The following is a 21,751-nucleotide window of genomic DNA, read 5'->3' on the forward strand; positions in this document are numbered from 1 at the left end:
CAGGAGCACAAGAGCATAACAGAGTGAGTTTCTTTGTTCAGGGGATGAAATATCCCAAATCTTCTTGTGTTTGCAGTGGCCACGCCCATTTTAGCCCATTGATACTGTTGTAATTAACCTATTTACGTATTAATAACAGGAAAGGGGAGGCCAATATTATAGGCATGTCATTTAGGCAGCTTCACCAGGAAGCTAAAGCTTTACACTCCCCAGGGAACCATCAGTACATTCCCCACAGGTCCCCAGGGGAAGGGCCTGGACAGGGAGAAGAATAGACCCATGCCCAGTAAAGTTGGGGTGACCGTGGGAAGGTACCTGCCTGTCAGTCCCACCTGGGAACAGGTCATTGGCCAGAGTGGTCACTGCAAGGGTGTGAAGTTTGGGATATTACATCCCCTAAACCAAGGAGTTTGCCCTCCTGCTTTCTCTTATGCTCTTGTTGTGCTTGACTCCTGGCTTGTAGGCTCTCTTGCCCCTGCTTCCTGGCATTCTCCCACGTGGCCATGGGCCATGTGGACCCCCCCCCCCCCCAACATACACACATACATTGGGCTAATGGACTACAACCAACTTGATGCTGAACGGGACATGGCTGCCACATGGAATGGAATGGAAACTGGACACTGGCTTTGCTTCCGGCTCTACTGAAACCCAACTGCACTTCCTCTATAACTGGACTAAGGGAAATGGGACATTAGAAAGCAGATTTTTTTTTATCTTCATTGTTCAGATTATTACATTTGTTCCTCTTTTTCCCCCCATAACTCCCCTCTTCCCAGTTCCCGCCCCACCCTATGCCCTCACTTCCCACCCACTGTCCTCTTCCATAGGTGCACGATTTTTGTCCAGTCTCTTTCCGCATCTCCCACACCCCTTTCCCCCCCAAGAATAGTCAGTCCATTCCCTTTCTATGTCCCTGATTCTATTATGATCACCAGATTATTTATTCACTTGATTCTTAGATTCACTTGTTGATAGATGCATATTTGTTGTTCATAATTTGTGTCTTTACCTTTTTCTTCTTCTTCCTCTTCTTAAAGGATACCTTTCAGCATTTCATATAATACTGGTTTGGTGGTGATGAACTCCTTTAGCTTTTCCTTATCTGTGAAGCTCTTTATCTGACCTTCAATTCTGAATGATAGCTTTGCTGGATAAAGTAATATTGGTTGTAGGTTCTTGGTATTCATCACTTTGAATATTTCTTGCCATTCCCTTCTGGCCTGCAAAGTTTCTGTTGAGAAATCAGCTGACAGTCGTATGGGTATTCCCTTGTAGGTGACTGAGTTTCTTTCTCTTGCTGTTTTTAAGATTCTCTCTTTGTCTTTTGCTGTTGGCATTTTAATTATGATGTGTCTTGGTGTGGTCCTCTTTGGATTCCTTTTGTTTGGGGTTCTCTGCACTTCCTGGACCTGTAAGTCTATTTCTTTCACCAGGAGGGGGAAGTTTTCTGTCATTATTTCTTCAAATAGGTTTTCAATATCTTGCTCTCTCTCATCTTCTGGCACCCCTATAATTCTGATGTTGGTACACTTGAAGCTGTCCCAGAGGCTCCTTACACTATCTTCGTATTTTAGGATTCTTTTTTCCTTTTGCTTTTCCAGTTGGGTGTTTTTTGCTTCTTCGCGTTTTGAATCTTTGACTTGATTCTTGCGCTCCTCTGGTCTGCTGTTGGGTGTCTGTATAATATTCTTTATTTCAGTCAGTGTATGCTTAATTTCTAGTTGGTTCTTTATTACAACATCGAGGGTCTCATTAGATTTCTTGAGGATCTCACTACATTTATCGGCGGTCTCACCAGTCTTTTCGAGGGCCTTACTAAGTTTATCGGCAGCTTCTAGACAGTTCTTGAGAGACCTTAAGAGTGTGGTTTTGAGCTCTATATCTTCCATTTCTGACATTTGCGTCCTGTTTCTTTGTCTCCGCATTTTTTTATCTTTTCTTGGTGCACCCCCTAGTGGTCTTTGTGCGCAGTCTTGTAGTTAAGCCTTGATTGTTGTCGGTAATACCAGGGGTGATTTGACCTCCAGGCTAACTGGCTATGAGAGTCAGCTGTGTCTCTAGAAATGCAGATTTAATTCTATGCAAGCAAAGATCACTCATCCTCCCGGGCTAGTCTCAGAAAATTCTTTTTCTGAGGATATCATAAGGACCCCACCCCCAGCACCTAGTGAGGAAGAGTTTACCCCAATTTCTCCAATAACACAATTACTGTGATTGGCAGTAAGCACCTTTGCTAGTCCCCTGAACTTTATTGGGCATGCATCTATCTTCTCTTTGCTCCTTTCCTGTTATTAATAACTAGGTTAATTGCCAGCAGCATGGCTAGGTAGAAAAGACAGCATTTCGATGGTCCCAGAGTTTTGTAAGCATTTTATACATCAAGTAGGGGAAGGGAGAAGTAAGTGGTAATATGAAAGAATTTACATGAGTTATAGGCAATGAAGTTGGGGAAGGTGAAACGGGCCAGCCCTGGGATAGTTGCAGAGTTGGAATAAAGAAATGTCTGCTCTTGTAGATTGGCTGAGGGTAGCAGTCTGAAAAGCCCTCCTGTAAACAGGTGGGACTCCTGGTGTTAGATGTATGAATGAAAAAATGGGGCCAAATACTAAACCTGACAAGCTCAGGGGAGGCCTGTGTGGCGGCCTTTACAAACTCAGAGACCTACAGTAACCACACGGGATGGTCTGAAAGGCAAACTTTTTTTAAAAAGTATATTTTATTAATTTTACAGAGAGGAAGGGAGAGGGATAGAGAGTTAGAAACATCAATCAGCTGCCTCCTGCACACCCTGCAACCAAAGTACATGCCCTTGACTGGAATTGAACCTGGGACTCTTCAGTTTGCAGGCTAATGCTCCATCCACTGAGCCAAACCAATTAGGGCTGAAATGAAAACTTTTTAACTAAAAGAGGTTCATGGTGGTAGTCTTGACCTAAGGCAATATATTTCCCTAACAAAGGTCAATCCTCACCTTAACTAAGCCTGCCTATTGTCTTTTTGTATCTAGGATAACATACCTGATAAATACGCCTTTGAAATAACAAAGTAATTTTCCTTTTGCTGGACCCCTCAAAGCACAGGCACTGAACCTGCAGAGTGGAGACCAGAAATCCCCTCATTGTATGGTTATCATGCTAATTGTTGATTGTTATCTATCCTGTACTCACCTATGTAAAAGAAGTATGTGCCTATCATTTTACTTTTTATCCAATCCCAGAGGTCCCCCACCCATTCTCCCTAATCCATCACCAATGGATTTCATGTAACCCACTTACATCTTTTCTTTTGATTGGAATGTATAAAATAAGGTGCAAAACTACCATTTTTTTTCTGGAGCATTTTCTCAATCTGTTGAGTTTTTGCTTCCCAGCAATTGTCCTCAGTTTGATTCAAATAAATTCATAAAAATCTCTATACATTTGAACGTTTCTTATGTTGACATTGGTGCCTGGATAAAATAACCTGTGGAAATATCCACCTGGAAATTAATCTGCAATTCCAACAGGCAAAACAGGAATGTGAGAAGTGTTTTGCTAACTGGTCAGCATCCATTAACAGACTAGCAGTTCTGTCTCTTTCACTCTCCTGCTGTCATTTAATTTAGAATTTGTTTCTTATCACTTTCATAAACTTTATCAAATGTCTGTTGTAATCATCACAAAAAGATTTTAATGCTCAACATCTGGCCTTAACCATATGGACAATTTCCAGCCTATTTTCCCCTTAACCAGATCTGTTCAGACAAAGGGAGGGTTGTTGCCCTGCTGTATCTCTGTTACAGGGCAGTGAAAAGCTAGGGAAATCTCAGGGCAAGAAGAATAGGGAAACCGAGACAGGAAAGTTAAAACAAGGCCAACCAGTGTGGGCAATTTGCAGCTGGCTTGTAAATAACAAGCCATTATCTTCCCCAAACCAAGGACACTTGAGAGCTAATGGTTAAAAGCCTCCCTAACCAGAGAATGCAGAAAAGGAGGGGGAAAGATGAAAGAAATAAGGGCAGTTTTACTCCCTAAGCCAGCGGTTCTCAACCTGTGGGTCGCGACCCCTTTGGGGGTCGAACGACCCTTTCACAGGGGTCGCCTAAGACCATCGGAAAACACATATATAATTACATATTGCTTTTGTGATTAATCACTATGCTTTAATTATGTTCAATTTGTAACAATGAAATTGGGGGTCACCACAGCATGAGGAACTGTATTAAAGGGTCGCGGCATTAGGAAGGTTGAGAACCACTGCAAGCTGAAAAGCCAGCAGTCTCAAGGCTTGGCAAGATAAAATTGCCAGGTGCATCCCATGAATTCTGGGAAGGCCGTAACAAAGTAAAACGGGACCATGAGCATTAATGTGTACCAAAATACTCAGCAGAGGCATTCTGAAACCTATAGACAGGAAGGTATATAACGCTTCGGACCCCCACCCAACTCGCTCTTCGGATTAGCTGAGAGCCCACCTGTGCTTTAGAAGCCCGAGGTCTAGATTTGCTTGCTTCTGTAATAAATTTGCTTGCTTTAATAAAACTGGCTTCATCACAGCGCAATCATCCGGCGTTTTCTCATTTAAATTCAAATATGTGAGAAGACAAGAATTGAGATTGGGGACAGCCCTCTCCCAGTGGCTCAGGTGCCTGTGAGAGGTGCCTCTAACATCTCCAAGATTATGAACTTACTTTTTACGCTGCCTGTAGGAACCCAAGAAGCTGCACCAGCCTCTTTACCAACACAAACCACCGACACCTCACTGTCCATGTGCACAACAATTGTTGTCATTCACCATCAGAAATGAAATGAAATGAAATGAAATGAAATGAAATGAAATGAAAGCAGGCAGCGCAGGGGCTGCACCAGGCGGCGCGCGTTTGGGCTCCCGAAGCCCAAGGCCAAGGCGCTCACTCTGGACTGCAGGCCCCCCGAGAGGCGGGGAACCAGCACCCCGGCCGCTGGAAAGCGCCTGGAAGGCCCACTGAGTGACAGCCGGGAGGCAGGAAGGGGCGGGGTCAGAGTGCGTAGCGGGGGCGCGCGGGCGAGGAAGGGGCGGGGCGGACCAGGAAGGGGCGGGGCGCGGCGGCCCTCGGAGCCCGCGTTCTGGCGTTTTTCCGTTTCGGTGCCGGCGGTCAGGCGGCGGTGACAGTTCCAAAATGAGCGAGGCGGCTGGGCTCCGGCAGCGCCGGCCCCCGCGGCCGCCGGTCGTCACGGACGACAGCCAGACCCCGGAGGCCCAGGATGGCAGGTAGGCCCGGCCCCCAAGCGTGAGGATGGCCGTGACAGCAGCCCGGTAAACCCGGTGCCAACGCGCGGCATGCGCCCGTGTCGGGTAGTCCCTGTGGCAACACTCGCCTTACGGGGAGGAAACAGGCTCCGTCCAAGCGGATGCCCCTGCCGGGTCCTGGTGGCTTTGGGCCCCCTCTGCGCTCTGTCACTGCGGTGTCCCAGGCTCCGGGTTCGAGGCCGCCACGCACTGCACCTGCCCCGCCCGCTCCCGCTTCCAGAGCGGTGGTGTCCTCGCCTTCCCCTCGCGCCTCTTTCCTCCGCGCGCTGTCCTTCCCGTTGGCTCACCCGGTCCCCGGGGAGAGCCGCCCGGCCCCTGCCCTGCGTCCTCCGGCCCCGCGCTCGCACCGTCCCGCAGGGGGGTCCGAGAAGACGTCCGGTCGCCCCGGAGGTCCAGCTCGCGCGGGCTGTCCTCTGCACCGGGCCCTCCTCGCTGGCGACCCGTCCTCACCGAGGCTTTCCGGAGAGGGCAGAGCTCAGAAGTGACTTGGATCGGCAATTATTTTGTGAGAATTCAGCTTTGCAGATTTTCCCCCGATACGGACGGAGAAGCATAGGAAACGGTAGCTATTGATGCCCGATGGAAGAAATATCAGATTTTGGCCTTTGCTGCTTCTCTCAACCTTCTAGAATTTAAGCATGCCGTGTTTTGTTAACCACCAACGGAAACATGATCCTCAGACATCTATCTATTTTAATATAAAATAAACTTCCTTTTTTTTTTAAATTTTATGTCCTGAGTCTCACAGCTTTGAATATTTTGATATTCAAGCGGCTCTAGACAGACCAAGCTGGAAGTCGTGGAACAGATTGACTTGTAGGTCGAGAGAAATAATGGAGATATTTATTGGTGTGTGCCAAGGGGTGTGGTACATACTGAGTAAGGGACAGGTTTGGCCGGGACAGACCGAATTTACTCACTGATGAGGAAAAGAGGAACACTTTGGAAAGAGAGCGATGGCAGAGGGGACTGCTTGGGCTCTAGAAAGGCGATTCGATGAAAAGACGTTCTGGTGATATCTGACTTCTGGGCTCAGTGGAAGGCGGGGGATATAACAGAGCTCTGACGTATTGTCACTAACCACCCTGGTTTTCCCTGGACTCAGAGACTTCCAAGGACGCATTACTTTCAGTCCTAACCTTGGCAGACCAGGACACGGTGGTCACCCTACTGGCTGTGGACATAGTGAAGCCATCCTCTGCTGATGACCGAGGAGCCTTTTAGAATGTTCACGCAAGGACTGGGAAACCATATATATCTGTAATGGTCTCTTTCATAGTGAGTTTTTGTCAGCCATCTTCCTCTCTACATTTATTATCATAACTAGAGGCCTGGTGCATGACATTCGTGCACTTAAGGGGGGGGGGGGCTTAGCCCAGCCTGTGCCCTTTATCAGTCCAGGAGCCGCTGTACTCACCAGCCATCAGCCGGGCTTGTGGCTGAGTGGCACTGCCCCTGTAGGAGCGTACTGACCACCAGCGGGCAGCTCCTGTATTGAGCATCTGCCCCCTGGTGGTCAGTGCACATCATAGCGACCAGTTGTTCCACCATTTGGTCAATTTGCATATTGCTCTTTTATTATATAGGATACTATAGTTTTTTAAAAATTATTTTGTCATGTGATTCTCTGTTTTTCATTTCTTTTGTGGTCATTTTTAAATAGCTCATCTAATTGTCTTCTTGATTACCTTAAAAGTTGACTACTCATCACAAGACAAAAAAAGCATTGAGTATAATTGGTGAAGTAAAGGGATCTGAAGGAAGTAGAAATGTGACAGCTATAAAATAAACTTTATATGTGCTAAACAGGATAAAGAAAGCTGTGGAAGATACATTATTTAATTAACAGAAGTAGGACAATAGATTTTAGTGAATGGGACATCTAGCAATACCTTGGCTAACTCTTGATTCTTGGCATGAAAGGTGATGTTAGCTCTTTCATTGATGAGGTCATTGAGGTCTGTGTGAGTGAAATGGTTTACACGAAGTTACAGAGTATTGGAGTCAAAAGAAATGAAAATGAATGAAGAAGGGTAGAATTGGCAACTGGGCAATGATTGACAAGCATATTCTGTGTTTGAACTATGATGAGGAATATAGTCATTAAATCCATTTATTCATTGTGGAACATAGCACTTTAAAATACCATTGCTAAGCACTTAAAATACCATTGCAAGCTTATAATTAGTATTATTTGGCATCAATTTCCTCAGGTGCTTCAGAACCTTTATTGTTAGAATGATTGTAACACTGAAAATATTCTTTCCCTTTTGAAACATATTCCTTCCCTTTGAAACATATTTTTGTCTGGGAAGAGAGAATAGCTGTCTTATGTCCAAAAATAACTGTTTAGGACTCAAGAGTGAATACACTGAAGATTTAATAGCTATTTTTTTTATAGCTTTTTCTTCTTCTTTTTTTAGAATATATTTTTATTGATTTCAGAGAGTAAGGGAGAGGGAGATGAAAACATCAATGATGAGAGAGAAACATTGATTGCTTGCCTCCTGCATGCCCCCCACTGAGGATCAAGCCCACAAGCTGGGCATGTGCCCTTGATTGGAATCGAACCCAGGACCCTTCAGTCTTCAGACTGATGCTCTATCCACTGAGCAAAACCAGCTAGGGCTCAATGGCTTTTCCTAAATGATTTTAAAACTAATTACATATCTCTACTTGGTCAATTTTCCTTTTTCTTTTTTAAGACTGAAGAGTGAGCCTGGCCCGTGGGGCTAAGTGGTCGAGCGTCAACCCATGCACCAAGAGGTCACTGGTTTGGTTCTGATCAGGGTACATGACCAGGTTGCAGGCTCAATCCCCAGTAGGGAGTGTGCAGGAGGCAGCGATTGATATTTCTTTCTCATTGATGTTTCTATCTCTCTATTCCTCTCACTTTCTCTCTCTCAAATCAATAAAAGCATATTTTTTAAAAAAATGACTGAAGAGTGAGAGAGGCAGTGTGGAGAAACAGATAGGGCTGTCATAAATTCATGAAGCCATGAGGATTTAGGAATCTGGAGTTTTCTTCTCAGCCCTTCCCCTGTGTCGATAAGTGTTGTCAAGGGGCTCTTTTAACTTCTTTGTTATTTTCAATGCTAATATGAAGACATTTACAGTCTAGGAGCCCTAGTATAAAGGAATGTGAAAAATAAACAAATTTAAGGTGCAGTCACTCAAACAGACAGACTTTGTTGCTGGTTGACTTTCTCAGTTTCCAGAGATCACTTGACAGCTGGGGTTCTGGTCCCATATAGATTTGGGGCTCACAGGTTTCCCACAAAAATCATGGGTTGTTTTATTTTCACAGGGTCAGTGGGTCAGGACTTCAGTCCATTACTCGAGGCTCTGATGTTCTGTGTGCAGAAGGGGTTAGAGAACGCCTTTCATATTTGGCTGGTGAAAGTACAGGATTGTGTAAATTGTGGTTGAGCCAACAGTAATTGCATTACTGTAATAGTTCTCTGGCACTTAAAGACTGTAGGAAATTTCAGGCTCAAGAGATTGGGGCAAACAAGTTGATTTCCCAAACTGTACCTGGGAAGGAAATTATCAGCTCTCCTGAATGTGTCAGCACAGACAGGGAAGGGGAGTATGATGGGTTTTGTCAGTAGGAATGGATAGGGATAAGTGGGGCGTCCTTTATTTAAGTTACCATAATGAAGGAGTGCAGAGGCAAGGGGCACACCTGGAGGAAAGGCAGAATTGAAGTTGACTGTGAGTTTGCAGGAACCAGTGAGATGGATCTGGCAAAAAGTTAATGAACCTGGGGATAAAATAAGTGTGCCTAGAGCATGGGTACAGAAACCACTGCAAGGAACTCTGCACCAGTCAGGGGCTCAGATGCCTCCAGGGAGCTGCAGTCCTGGTCCTACCATTTTCCGAGAGCTTTTTGTGTTCCACGCCTTGGTCTTAGCATCAGTCACAGTGGTTTTTGTACCAACCGGATGTGATACTGACTGCAGCAAGTGTGAGGCTGGGGAGAGCAGAGTGTGTGCTTGTCTGAAGATTGGAAACCCTGTGCAGCCACCCTGCAACTTTGGGTTTCGTAGGGCCAGATCTGCCGCCTTTTCAAGAGAAGCTGGAAACCATATTTTTCTGTGAAATCCTTTACTTTTTAGTTTTGTCAGCTAAAGCCATTTTGTGGAGTGATCATTTTTGTTTAAATTAGAGCTTTCCTTGAGTTGTGGGCACCACATTTTATGGGAGACATTGACAAACTCTGAAACAACAGAAAAGAGAATGCTCTGTAAGCCCCGCCATCTGAGGAGCTCCAGTAGGACTGGGGATGCTTTGCTTGGAGACGAGAGAACTGAGGATGGTGTGACTTCAGATATCAGTTCTAGGGAGGGCTGTCTAGGAGGGCAAGGGTTTGTTGTTTCCCAGAGTAGAACTGTGACCTACCAGTGTAAGCAAGGGGAAAGTGTGTTTCTCAGAACATGTTGCATGAGATGACATGAGCAGTGAAGGTCCTTGAGCCAAAGGATTAGGGAAGTGCTCTCTGTTCTGCCTTTGGACATTGACCATGCGTGCTGGCAGGTACTTATCTGGTCTGCAGGGTTCTGTGGGACCTGCCCCTGGCAGTGGGCCTGACCTGTTTGAGCAGCTTCCCCTCACTCACTGTGCCTCAAACTCCCTGTTTTGGTTATTGTGGTCAAGGTTTGGGAATGGAGACTTTAAGTTAATGCCTAAAGCATGTATGCTTTACTCATATGCCAAGTGCTTGTTGAGTGCTACTGTGTTTCCTCTGCTTGCATTGCTTTGTCCCAGATACTGTGGGACCTCATGCTGTTGAGCATTCTTAAAACCATTACTTTATACTCTGTTTCTGATGAATTGTTTGCCTCTATTTCATTTAGCTCTTTTTCAAGGGATTCCTTCTGTCATTTCAGGCCTGTTTCTTTGTTTCCCCATTTTTGCTTTTTCTTTGGATTTGTTTATATGCATTGTATAGCGATGGCCCCCAATCTTGGTGGTTTGGTTCTCTGTCCTGGGTGTCTTGTGGGATGCAGAGGTGTAATCTCCTTGGTCTTCTGAGCTCTAGAAATGTCCCTTGCGCAGGTTACGTGGGCCCTCCTGTTGTAATTAGGTATTAATTGTTGTTGTCCCATTCATGTGTGCTCAGCCCTTGGTCTGGTTGACTGTGAGGCTTAACCTTGACACATCATGCCAACTGTTATACAGGTGCTGACAGAACAAAATAACACAAAAGAAGACTAACCCAAAAACAACATGAGAAAATAACAAGCCACCACCACCAAAAACAATACAAAAGAATAAGAAAACAAATGACAAACAAACAGAACAAAAATAATACTAAATGACAAGAGACCAAAAGAATTAGAGAAGGAAAAAACCCACGAAAAATAGACTATCAAAGAAAGGAAGATAAGAAAAGAAAAAAAATAAGAATAAAAAAGTAAAGAAAAAAAAGAAATGAACTAGTAATAAATTTAAAAAGTAATAATAATGAATAAAATAAAATATAAAATAGGAAAAGAAAAATGGGAAACAAAATAAAAAAGAAAACAGAAAGGGAAAATAGAATAAGAGAAAGAAAGAGAGAAATAAGAGATGTGAAAAGAAAAATTAAAATATGAAATAAGAAAAGAAAGGAAATTAAAAATAACACACATATACAAACATAGACACCACCCACAAAAATGGAGTTCCTCTTTGCAGATTTTAATGCCTACTGTGTTTGCCTTTGGACCTGCTATTTTTGGAGGTCACTGGATTTTGCTCTAGTGTTGCCTGAAGCTGGGCACTTGTTATGCCAGGCTGGGGCCTCCTAGGAGGTCCTCTGGTGCAAGCTATTGTCAGTTGCTGTCCCTGCCTGGCCTTTGGTAACATGAAGCTTAGCAGGTCGAAGCCCCAAGCCATCTGGCAGGTGGGGCCTCTGGAGCCCAAGGGCTGGGTCTACCTGAGGTCACGCCCCTTGAATGTCCCTGCTCTGAGTTGCTCTCCCTTCTCCCACAGAACTGCACTCTGTGGAGGCAGTTTAATCAGGCTCAGGTTGGGGATAGTACCCTTAACCTATAGACAGGGTGGTGGGTGTTTCCTCTCCTTTCCAGGGCTGAGCTGGCTGAACTCCCTGGGGAGATTGGATGTACCTGCTTCCCCACAATGCAGCCATAGCCGCACATGACCATCTATCTCCAGATAGAAGCCCATCTGAAAGACACAGTCGCAATACCTCAGCTCTGGCTCCCTGGCACCCCCTTGCTGCCACACCAAGTAGTAGGAGATAAAAAAAAAATCAGCTCTGCTTGGCACTTCATTCTCTTGCATGACCAGCCTGGCGCTGGGCAGAGCCTCTAGCCAGGCTCCAACTGGGCCAAATATCCAAGACCTCTGCACTATCATACTGAACAGTACGGGCTCAGATTTCCAGCCCAGCACTGCTTCCCTCTGCCTTGGATCACAGGATGGGCAGACTGAAGAGCTCTGCACATGGTGGCTGGAATGTCACCATGCTTTCTCATTGGGCAAGACCAATCCTCTTTCCTAAGCCACAGAGACTAGCCCCTGTTTGGCTCTCTGCCCAAAGTTCTTCCAGAGAATAGAGGGCCCCTCAGTGTCACTTTTGGGTGCACCAATCAGATCCCTCTGCTGGCCCCAAGCTCTGCTGCCTGGCTCTAGTAGTCCTCGATTGGAGTGAACATTTCAGGCTGGTGTTTAACAATGAAGTCATTATTTGCCTGGTATGGTGTAGTCTGGGTCTCCTAGGTGTGCTGAATCCCACTGAGTCCCACTTTCAACACTACACAGGCTCCCCCTCTCTTCTCTTGTCACTCTGGCTGAGACCCCACACTTCCAGGAGATAAGGCTACACTGCTGCAATATCCCTTTGCTTCCCAGCTGTGTACCTGTGCAGGTTGGCTCACCCTCTCCTCATCTCCTTCTACCTTTTCTCTGAGTTCCCTGCTCTCAGTATTTCAGATCAGCTATACATCATCTGCTTTTTCTGGATGAACACTCTGCAATTTAGCTACAAGTCTGGTCCGGTGTTGGGAGCAAGCGCATGAAGCTTCCAGCTACTCTGCAGCCATCTTCTAGAACTTTTCAATAGAGGCTAGCTGATGGTTAGCCAGTGTTGATAGACTTCTCTCACTGGGGAGGAAGTTAGATAAGGTTGGTGGTGACCAGTTAGTTGCACTTTAAGAGGGTATTACCTAGATCTCTGGCAAGGATGGGCCATGTGGGACACAGGTCATCGTCCCGACCTCTGGTTGCCTTTCTAATTATAAGCACTGTTGCTTTCAGTCCTGGCTTGACTTTTTTATTTTATTTTTGGAGATAGTGAGCCTTTTACCATTGTGTGAAGAAGGGGCAACCAAATATTTAAGCAGGTGTCACAGGCTTTAAATCAGATTACTACTGAATTTAGATGAAAAAGATGTAAACTGCAGTGTGATAAAGGACAGTTAACTACAGGAGTCCAAGACAAATAGCAGGATCCCGTTTTACGTAGAATCACATTAGCCGAGGAAAAGGTAAAGTAGCCCTATGGTGACGTTGAACAGCCCCCCAAGGGACTGCTCCTCTGCTAGGATGGGGAAGGGTGATCGCATCAGCCTCCTTTACGGACAGGGACCCCACCAGAATGCCATGTGGCCAGCACTCACCTCTGACAGGCACCTATCTTCACCATTTCTCTCTCTTTTGGGAGTCTGCTTTTTTTAGAAAAAAATATTTTTATTGATTTCAGAGAGGAAGGAAAGAAACATCAACGATGAGAGGGAATCATTGATTGGCTGCCTTCTGGGGAACCAGCCTGCAACTTGGCCTTGACCAAGAATCAAACTGTGACTTCCTGGTTCATAGATCGATGCTCAAATTGGCCAGGCATGGATTATGCTTTTAAAAGAACCACACAAAGTCTTTGCTGTCATTTTTACTTATAAGTAGTTATTTCCATTGTGTTGAAAGACTTTAGGCCACTTAAAGGAAATCACTTGAACCCTGGCTGGGTGACTCAGTTGGTTGGAGCATTTTCCATACACTAAAAGGTTGTGGATTCAATTCCTGTTCGGGACACATACTCAGATTGCAAGTTTGATCATTGGTCAAGATGTGTACAGGCGTCAACTGATCGATGTTTTTCCTCTCACATTTCTCTCTCTCTCTCTCTCTCTCTCTCTCTCTCTCTCTCTCTCTCTCTCTCTCTCTCTCTCTCTCCCCCTCCTTCCTCCCTTCCTCCTTCCCTTCCTCTCTATCTCTCAAATAAATAACATATCCTTGGGTGAAAACTAAAAAAAAAAAGGAGAAAATCACTTGAGTTACAGATTGTCCCAGCCTCTGTAGTGGCAGTTTGCATAGTTGAGTCATTGACTTTAAAAAATATATATATATTGATTTCAGAGAGGAAGGGAGAAGGGAGAAAGAGATGGAAATATTAATGATGAGAGAGAATCATTGGTAAAGCTCACAATCAGGGCATGCACCCTGACCAGGAATTGAACCAGGACCTCTTGGTTCATGGGTTGACGCTCAACTACTGAGCCACACTGGTTAGGCTGTTGTTTTTTTTAAACCTCTCTGAGATATAATCACATGCCATAAAATCTACCCATTTAAATTGTTTTGCGTTTTTTAGTACATTCACAGAGTTTTGTAATAATCATTGCAATCTAAGTTTAGAACATTTTTATCACTGTTAACTTTTTAAAAAAATTGAGGTGAAATTTACGTAATGTAAAATTACCCTCAGAGTGTACAGTTCAGTAATGTTTAGTGTTGGACAATCACCAGCTCTCTAGTTTCAAAACCTTTCCATCACCCCATAAGAACATCTTACACCCATTAGGTAATCACTCCCCATTTCCCCTTCCCACCAGAATGTCCATCAGCAGGTGGAATATTGTTGAGTCATAAGAAGGAATGATGTTCTGATATATACTGCAGCTTGAGTGGACATTGTAGCATTCTGAGAGAAAGAAACCAGTCATGGAAGGTCGAATATTGTATAACCCCATTTGATCCCATCATATGAAATGTTCCGAACAGGCAGATCGCCACTAACTTTTGCAGAGCGTGTTTCAGACCTTGACTCTGAGGGCTCCAGGTCCGGGTATCCTCTCCCTGCCTTCCTGTGCTTGACAGGCTGCGTTGCTAATGGCTTAGAATCAGACCTGGCACTCAGTCGTGTTCTTCCAGTTCTGACAGTGGTCTGCGGGCAAGCTCCTCGTGCTTCCCTGTCCACTTCTCTTGTTTGTAAAGTGGAGAGAGACACAATCCCCCTAGTTACCCAGGTAAAGCACATTGCATGGCACGTCCTTATTGTCATGTATCGTGATTTTTGTCATGGTCCTTACTCCTTTCCTGCCGAGGACTCTCAGGTTGCATTAGCCTGCTGTTGTGTGGGTTCATAGCTGATCTGTGCCAGACATGCATGTTCACACACTGTGTAATCTTGTACCCTTGATTGGCATCAGTCACCTTAGAAGAAGGTCGTGTGGCCCTGGGGTTTGGAGACAGGCTGGGAGAGAGGGGTTGCTTTTTGTCCTTCCTGGCCACTTGTCCTCTTCCAGGAGTCTGGGTTCTTTCAGCCTCTTCCTACAGGGTCGGTAGGACTGGACCACCTCCTTTCCCAGCTAGCAGAAGGGGTAAAGGCCGACAACATGGCATCTTACCTGGCCAGGGGCAGTTCTGAAACCTGTGTGACTGAAGAGAAGGAAGTCAGGAGCAAAATTTGTTTTTCCTTTTATTAGACACAAAATGGCAAAGGGAAAGTGTCAAAAGGAAAAAAGAACTGGTTAGCACTGTCCCCTAAGCTGTTCTGCTCTGGGGGAGAAAGTAGGAAGAAGAAACAGGCTGCACCTTCAAGTTTGCTTGGAAATGTTCTCAGCTGAATGTCCTGGTTAATCATTTACAAGTTCTGCTTTTCACATCCCTGCAGGAAACAATCCAACCAAGCGTCTGCCACCATTAACAAGGACCTGCTTCCCTCCAGTTTCCAACTTATTTCTGACATCTTTTGGAGCCATCACCAGCAGTGCCTCCAATGTCTGTATTTCTGCCCACAGTCTATTATTGACAATTGAGGTGTTCCCTCCTATGATGTCTGTTTCTCTACCATGCTCCTCACTCACTTCTTTTTGAGCACTTGCTAGCCGGGTCTTTGGCATCCATGTTTCTACTAACTGTGTCTTTAAGAAAATCTAGACTTTTTCCATCCTGCTTCTTAGAATTCTTCTATTTTCTACCCATAGCCCAATTCCAAAGCTACTTCCCTATTTTAGGTATTTGTTATAGCAGCATCTCATTTCCAGATAATAAAGTTAGTTTAATGAGAAAAATGTATTAGTTTTCTATGGCTCTGGTGACAAATGACCACATACTTAGTAACTGAAACAACACATTGGTTATCTTACAGTTCTGGAGGCCACAAGTCCTGGGCAGGCCACCTGGCTGAAATCCAAGTGCTGCAGGGCCATTCTCCTTTGTGGAGGCTTTAGGGCAGCGGTTCTCAACCTGTGGGTTGCGACCCCTTTGGCGGTCGAATGACCCTTTCACAGGGGTCTCCTAAGACCATCCTGCATATCAGATATTTACATTATGATTCATAACAGTAGCAACATTACAGTTATGAAGTAGCAACAAAAATAATTTTATGGTTGAGTCACAACATGAGGAACTGTATTTAAAGGGCCAGAAGGTTGAGAACCACTGCATTAGGGGGTAACCTGTTTCCTGCCCACTCAGATTGTTGGCAGAATTCAAACACTTTACAGTCCTGTTTTTCCAAATGTCTGTAAGGTGACATGAAAGCCTATCCTTCACTCCTTTTTCTTTTATCCCCTTTGCTTTTTATTTCTACCTACCCCTATAGAAACAGAATGGCTTATTTTATTTTCTGCATTTAATAAAATCATGCATGTTCAGACTGGGCAAAACTTTGAGATTCCCCGCCCCAATACCCCATTACACAGAGGGGAGCCTATGGGCTTTGGGTGAAGAAACCCACATATAATGGCTTGGCTGGTTGTTGCGGAGTTGGGACTGGCATCCAGGCACCCACATTTCTACAGATTTATGCAGCAAAAGATTATCCTGTCAAAAATGAAGCAAAACACTCCCCTTAAATCATTTGTTAGGTGCGAGTCTTAATTATTTTTTTTGGTTAACTCACTTTTTTTTTTTAATAGAAAAAGATTCTCCATCTTAGGAGCTCATGATTTTATTTGCTTTAAGTTAATCTTAACATCAAGTGCTCAGTAAATTTGGATGCACTTAAGCAAATAATGATTTTGTAAAGTTTATTTAGTAGCAAGAGGCTAAATGTGCTCACTTTTTTACCAAATGAATAATGATGTATGTGAGGATCATTTGAGAGAAATTTTAATCACTGTTGGTCATTTGTCCAAAAATGTAGTGCGAGATTCCCAAGGCAACTTTCAGCTCTTCCCAGGGCTTTAGGAGTGCGTCCTTGGACTTGCAATTTTATAGATTCTTTGTAAACAACTGTCAGTATCTGTCAGACTCTTTAGGGTGGAAGAGCTGGGATTACCTTTTCAGTTCTTAAAAACGTGATCAGCAAATGACTGGGGAATTGGTGCTCAGGAAATTGTTTTCCTTCTTCTACTTCATGAATTCGTTTCTGTTTCTTTTATTCACAGAACATGAGAATCTTAGGGACACCGTACTGAGTGTTGCTGCTTTGAATCCATGTACTAGGAAGTAGTGGCTTTTGGGAAACACTGTCTTCTCTGTAGATGAGTGTGTCTCCCTTCCTTTATTGCAACTCTTTATTCCCATTACTTTTTGTGTTCATCAATGCTGCGCGTTTTCCTTCTTTACAACTCCTAGAGGATTCAAGATACAGCCTATCTTACTATCTGGAAAATAACTGATAAGAGTGCCTCACACATGGGGGGCGGGGGTGGGGGGTGGGAAGAAACAGCAAAAGCATGTTTGCCAATCCCGGTAAACAGCACTGAAGTTTCATCACATGCCATTGAAGTCAAGGGCCTCGTGGTGGGGACACTGGGTGAGAGGCTCGCCCCTGCTTGGAGGACTTTAAAACCAGCCAAGCTGATTGCCTTTGTACATATTTCATTTCTGGCAGCTCCTTTAGCGGCAGAGTTTTCCGAGTGACCTTTTTGATGCTGGCTGTTTCCTTCACCGTTCCCCTGCTCGGAGCCATGATGCTGCTGGATTCCCCCATAGATCCACAGCCTCTCAGGTGAGCTGCCCCAGCAATTTTTGGGAGGGATTGCTCGGCAAAATATAATAGGCTGGGATGATTCCTAGAGTAACTAAACCAGTCTGACCCGAAAGGTAGGTTATTACGAGAAATAGAAATTTGTGATGTTTTGTGGCCTCCATTTTATGTTGAATTATGTTTCACAGAATATATGCATGGTATTGTCCATGTTATTGTTTCAAAAATAAAACTGTACAAACAAAAAACAAAAATCAGAAAAACCCCAAATGAGAGAAGCTTAAGTCTTAGACACAGTTAGTCTGAATTCATATGAAGTGGCAAAGACATACACAAACAAAGGTTAAATTTAAGTTACCTTGTGTAAGTTTTATAAATAACTTACTTAAAAAAACAACTTGTAATTAGTCACCTCTTTTTCCTAAGTTCCCTTTCATCTTTGGGGATCTGTGAATAATGCAGTCCATTATAACTTGAAAAAATAGTATACACCTGGGGAGTTCCATGAAATGTATTCACATTTTTAATTATAGTAATACTAAGCCATGCTCCTATTGATGTGATTGATGATATTGATGTCAAGGTGGTGTAAGAGGGTTGTGCAGTCTGGTTCAATAAGTTTCTTTTTTTCCCTTGCAACTGCCCAGAGCTTTCTGGAGTTTATTTTAACTGAGCTAGGCCATGTAAGATTTTAAAAACTTCAGAAAGAACCACATCTTACTATAGAGTAAATATAACATCTATAACTATAATGTGTTGGTGTTTTGTAAATAAAACTTAAGGTTTTTGAATTCAGTTCACTAAAAACATATTCAGCTAGAGGCGGGTATCAGATACAAAGAGGACACAGTTTTGACCTTAGATTGATATATGTGTAGAAGAGTCAACTTTTCGTTGTTGGATTTAGAATTGGTAAAGGTACATGGTGTTGTGAAAACACCATTAGCTTGTGTAAGATTGAGAAAGGGGGGAGGCTGGGCACTGTAGACCCATAAGTATGTTTGCTCTATAATTCCTGGTGTGCCAGTGTTTCCTTGCACATGCCTTTCCTCCCAAGGGCATGCTGGGAGTTCTTTCTGAGGGGGGTCTAGGACACTTTGAGGGGAGGGGCCTCTTTCTTGCTAACCCCTCTCAACATGTGGAAGGATATGGCTCAGCCCACCCCAAAGAGAAACTGACCTGACTTTATTCGGTTGGCAAGGTGAGGAAATGAACTGTGTCCACAGTAGGGATCAAAGTCTGGGCCGGGGAGCTAGTCTTGGGAAAGAGGAGGAAAGTGGAGAGAGCAGGTAAAGATGGAGTTTCTGAGTTGGAGTGGGAGGGATGGAGCGTAAGTGACTGAAGACCTTTAATCTCAATAAAGGTGAGTTTATGTGTGGAAAGAGTGGTGAAGAAATTCAGAGGACTGGTGGGTATTCATGCCCAGAAACTGAAAGGAAACGTGGCCCAATAAGGATGTGAAGTTGTGCAAGTGAGTCCTGCCTGCGGAGTAGATGGGCCTGATGGGGAAGGAGGAGGAACTAATGCCATCGGTGTGGCGGACAGGGTCTCTCCCACAGACTCAGACTTGGGAATGACTTACTCAAAAATTGGAAGCATGGGCCCCAAAGTGCAGAACAAAAGCAGGAGAGTGGCAGAGATTGTAAGAACAGAAATAAACTGAAGTTTGCTAATGACAACAGCAAAAAAGCCCCTTTTAAACTCTCTTCAGAGCAAAAAGAGCCAGGAAGGGAGAGACCCACTGTCTGAGTGAGGACAGTCATCTCCCAGCCACGGGGGCGCCATGGTCAATGGGATCAGGCCAACTGGCAGGTGGGAGGCCAGCAATAGCAGCGCCTTGGGGTGTCTGCTTTTGTTATCAGATGAAGTGGGGGAGGGGGGTGTCCTCTTCCCCACTGGGTGCTGCTGGAGGTGGAGTCCTTATGATACTGCAAGAAAAAGAATTTTCTGAGACTCACGTAGGAGAACAAGTGACTTTTATTTGTGTAGAGTTAAATTCCTGGGTTTCCAAAGTTCCATTTCCCTTAGTCCAGTCATAGAAGATGTGTAGCCTGGGTTTCAGTAAAGCTAGAAACAAAGCCAGTGTCCAGAGTTTCCATTCCATGTCGCAGCTGGGTCCAGTAGAGCATTGGGCTGGCTGAAGTCCATTGGTCCATGATGTGTGGAGGTCCTCATGGTGTGGGCCACATGGGAGAATGCAGGAGAGTCCCAAAGATCCTAAAAGCACAAGAGAGCAAATTCCTTGGTTCAGGGGATTAAATATCCCAAATCTTCGATCCCTTGCAGCGGTCACGCCCAGACTGGCCTACCACCTGTCTCCAGATGTGATTGACAGCAAGCACCTTCCCTATGCCACCCCAGCTTTATTGGGCACAGGTCTAACTTCCTTGTCCAGTCCCCTGGAGGAGTGTTAAGTTGTAGTTTCCTGGTGAAGCTGTCCAAATGACATGCCTATAAGGGCTGGCTTCCCCCTTTGCTCCTTTCCTGTTATTAATAACTAGGTCAGTTCCAACGGTATCACGTTAGGGTGCCAAATGACGTCTGTGTGAGCTTAGACAACAGTTAGAAATCTCTGAGAAATCCGAGGACAGACAGACCAGGGTCAAGAAGGGTGGAACCCTTCCAGGGCAGGTTGTTAGGCAGTTGATTTCAGTTCTAGGGAGTTAAGTCACCTGAAAGGCTGCAGGGCTTTGGCAAACACCCGCCATGCAAAACCACTTTCTTTTCCTTTTTGGAAGATTGGAGGCCTATTACAAACACAACAATGTGACATCCTGATTTCCGGAGGATGTTGACCAGTGTCTTTCAGCATACATTTGACACACGGAGTTAGCAGGAGTTAGCGGGAATTAATATGAGTTAACAGGAGTTAATGAGTTAACAGAAGCTCAGTGGCCCTGATCAGAGTCCATGTAGCCTGGCTGGCTGTGAGTGTTGATTTGGGCTTTCTGGGGCCACTCTTTCTTGGTACCTCTGTTGCCTGGCTGCAGGAGTGGGGACCCTCTCTTGCCTATCCTTTGCATTTCCTCACATGAGTGTTCTTCTTGTCTCCCTATTGAGATAATACTCAGGCTCATTGTGGGCAGGGTCAGTGTGTGATTTACTGATTAGATTGATTCTGCAATTCTTTCCTGAGGACTTCCTGTGTGTAGGGAATTAGGCATGGTCCAAGGACTGGGTGAGAGGGGCTGATGCCAGGTGTACTCTCCTCTACCCCTGGGCTTTATGTGTGTATCAGTATCGTTCAGTCTTCACATATACCGTTGGGAAGTATGACCTTCAAGGTCAGAATTTGAAAGCAGATGTGCCCAATTCTATAGCCCAGGCTTTTTTCACCAAATACGCAGGTTGCAATCCTATTCTTCCTTTGGAACTAAAACTAGTAAAGTCAAGAATGTTTTTTTTTAAGCAGATTGAAAGTCACATTGGGGGGCGGTGGGGCAATTTAATTTGGGGAAGTTGTGCTGTGGCCTACAGAGGTGCCTCAGAAGGGGTGGCAAAGGTGAAGTACTTTGCTAGCAAGGTAGAGAGCTTGTCCATCATTCTACATCCTCAGCTACCACCTCCCCCTTGGTTCTCCCACTCTGGTGGGCTGGCTAGGAAACTGCCTTGGTGGAGGGCAGGGTGGGGAGGGAATTGGGAGATAACTATCCCTTCCCACACTCCCCACCCTCACTCGTGTAGTGTTCATTGGGAGCCTCCTGTGTGCCAGGTGCTTGGGATATAGCAGTGAAAAACACAGAACAAATCCCTGATCTCATGTGCTCAGGTGGGGATAGACAGACAATAAACAACAGAAGTGAGAAGCTGAAAAGGGCTAGAGAGGGAGGAGATGTGCTTTTGGGGGAGGTGTTGAATATTGAATTGGATGGTCAGAGCAGGCCTCACTGAGAAGGTGAGGGTGAAAGGAACAGCCAGTGAGAAGGACTTAGGATGGAAGATGCCTGGTACAGTCCAGAATCAGCAGGGAATGGCTGGTGTGGAGGGGCAGAGTGAACTACTGGGAGAGGAGGAGAGAGAGGTGGCAGGCTAGCCAGTGATGGCGAACCTTTTGAGCTCGGCGTGTCAGCATTTTGAAAAACCCTAACTTAACTCTGGTGCCATGTCACATATAGAAATTTTTTGATATTTACAACTATAGTAAAACAAAGTTTATATTTTTGATATTTATTTTATATATTTAAATGCCATTTAACAAAGAAAAATCAACCAAAAAAATGAGTTCGCATGTCACCTCTGACACGCGTGTCATAGGTTCGCCATCACTGGGCTAGATGATGTAGACCTAAGAGCCACAGCAAGGACTTAGGGTCCAGG

At 44.8% G+C, this 21,751-nt stretch overlaps 1 protein-coding gene across 2 annotated transcripts in view; it reads left to right on the forward strand.

Moving 5' to 3' along the window:
• Positions 1-5,052: 5,052 nt before the first annotated feature.
• APMAP (adipocyte plasma membrane associated protein) overlaps positions 5,053-21,751 on the forward strand; it is a 38,512-nt gene continuing 21,813 nt past the window's right edge. Inside the window, exons 1-3 of one of the 2 annotated variants that reach the window (XM_059705379.1) lie at positions 5,093-5,232; positions 15,170-15,276; positions 17,339-17,455. In XM_059705379.1, coding sequence (XP_059561362.1) covers positions 17,376-17,455 — 80 coding nt within the window. In that variant the 5' untranslated portion in view covers positions 5,093-5,232; positions 15,170-15,276; positions 17,339-17,375. Of the gene's footprint in view, positions 5,233-15,169; positions 15,277-17,338; positions 17,456-21,751 lie in introns of both variants that reach the window. The other variant, XM_059705378.1, reaches the window with a different exon arrangement.

This window comes from Myotis daubentonii, chromosome 8, assembly GCF_963259705.1.
Source record: "Myotis daubentonii chromosome 8, mMyoDau2.1, whole genome shotgun sequence".
In the NCBI taxonomy this organism is placed as follows: domain Eukaryota; kingdom Metazoa; phylum Chordata; class Mammalia; order Chiroptera; family Vespertilionidae; genus Myotis; species Myotis daubentonii.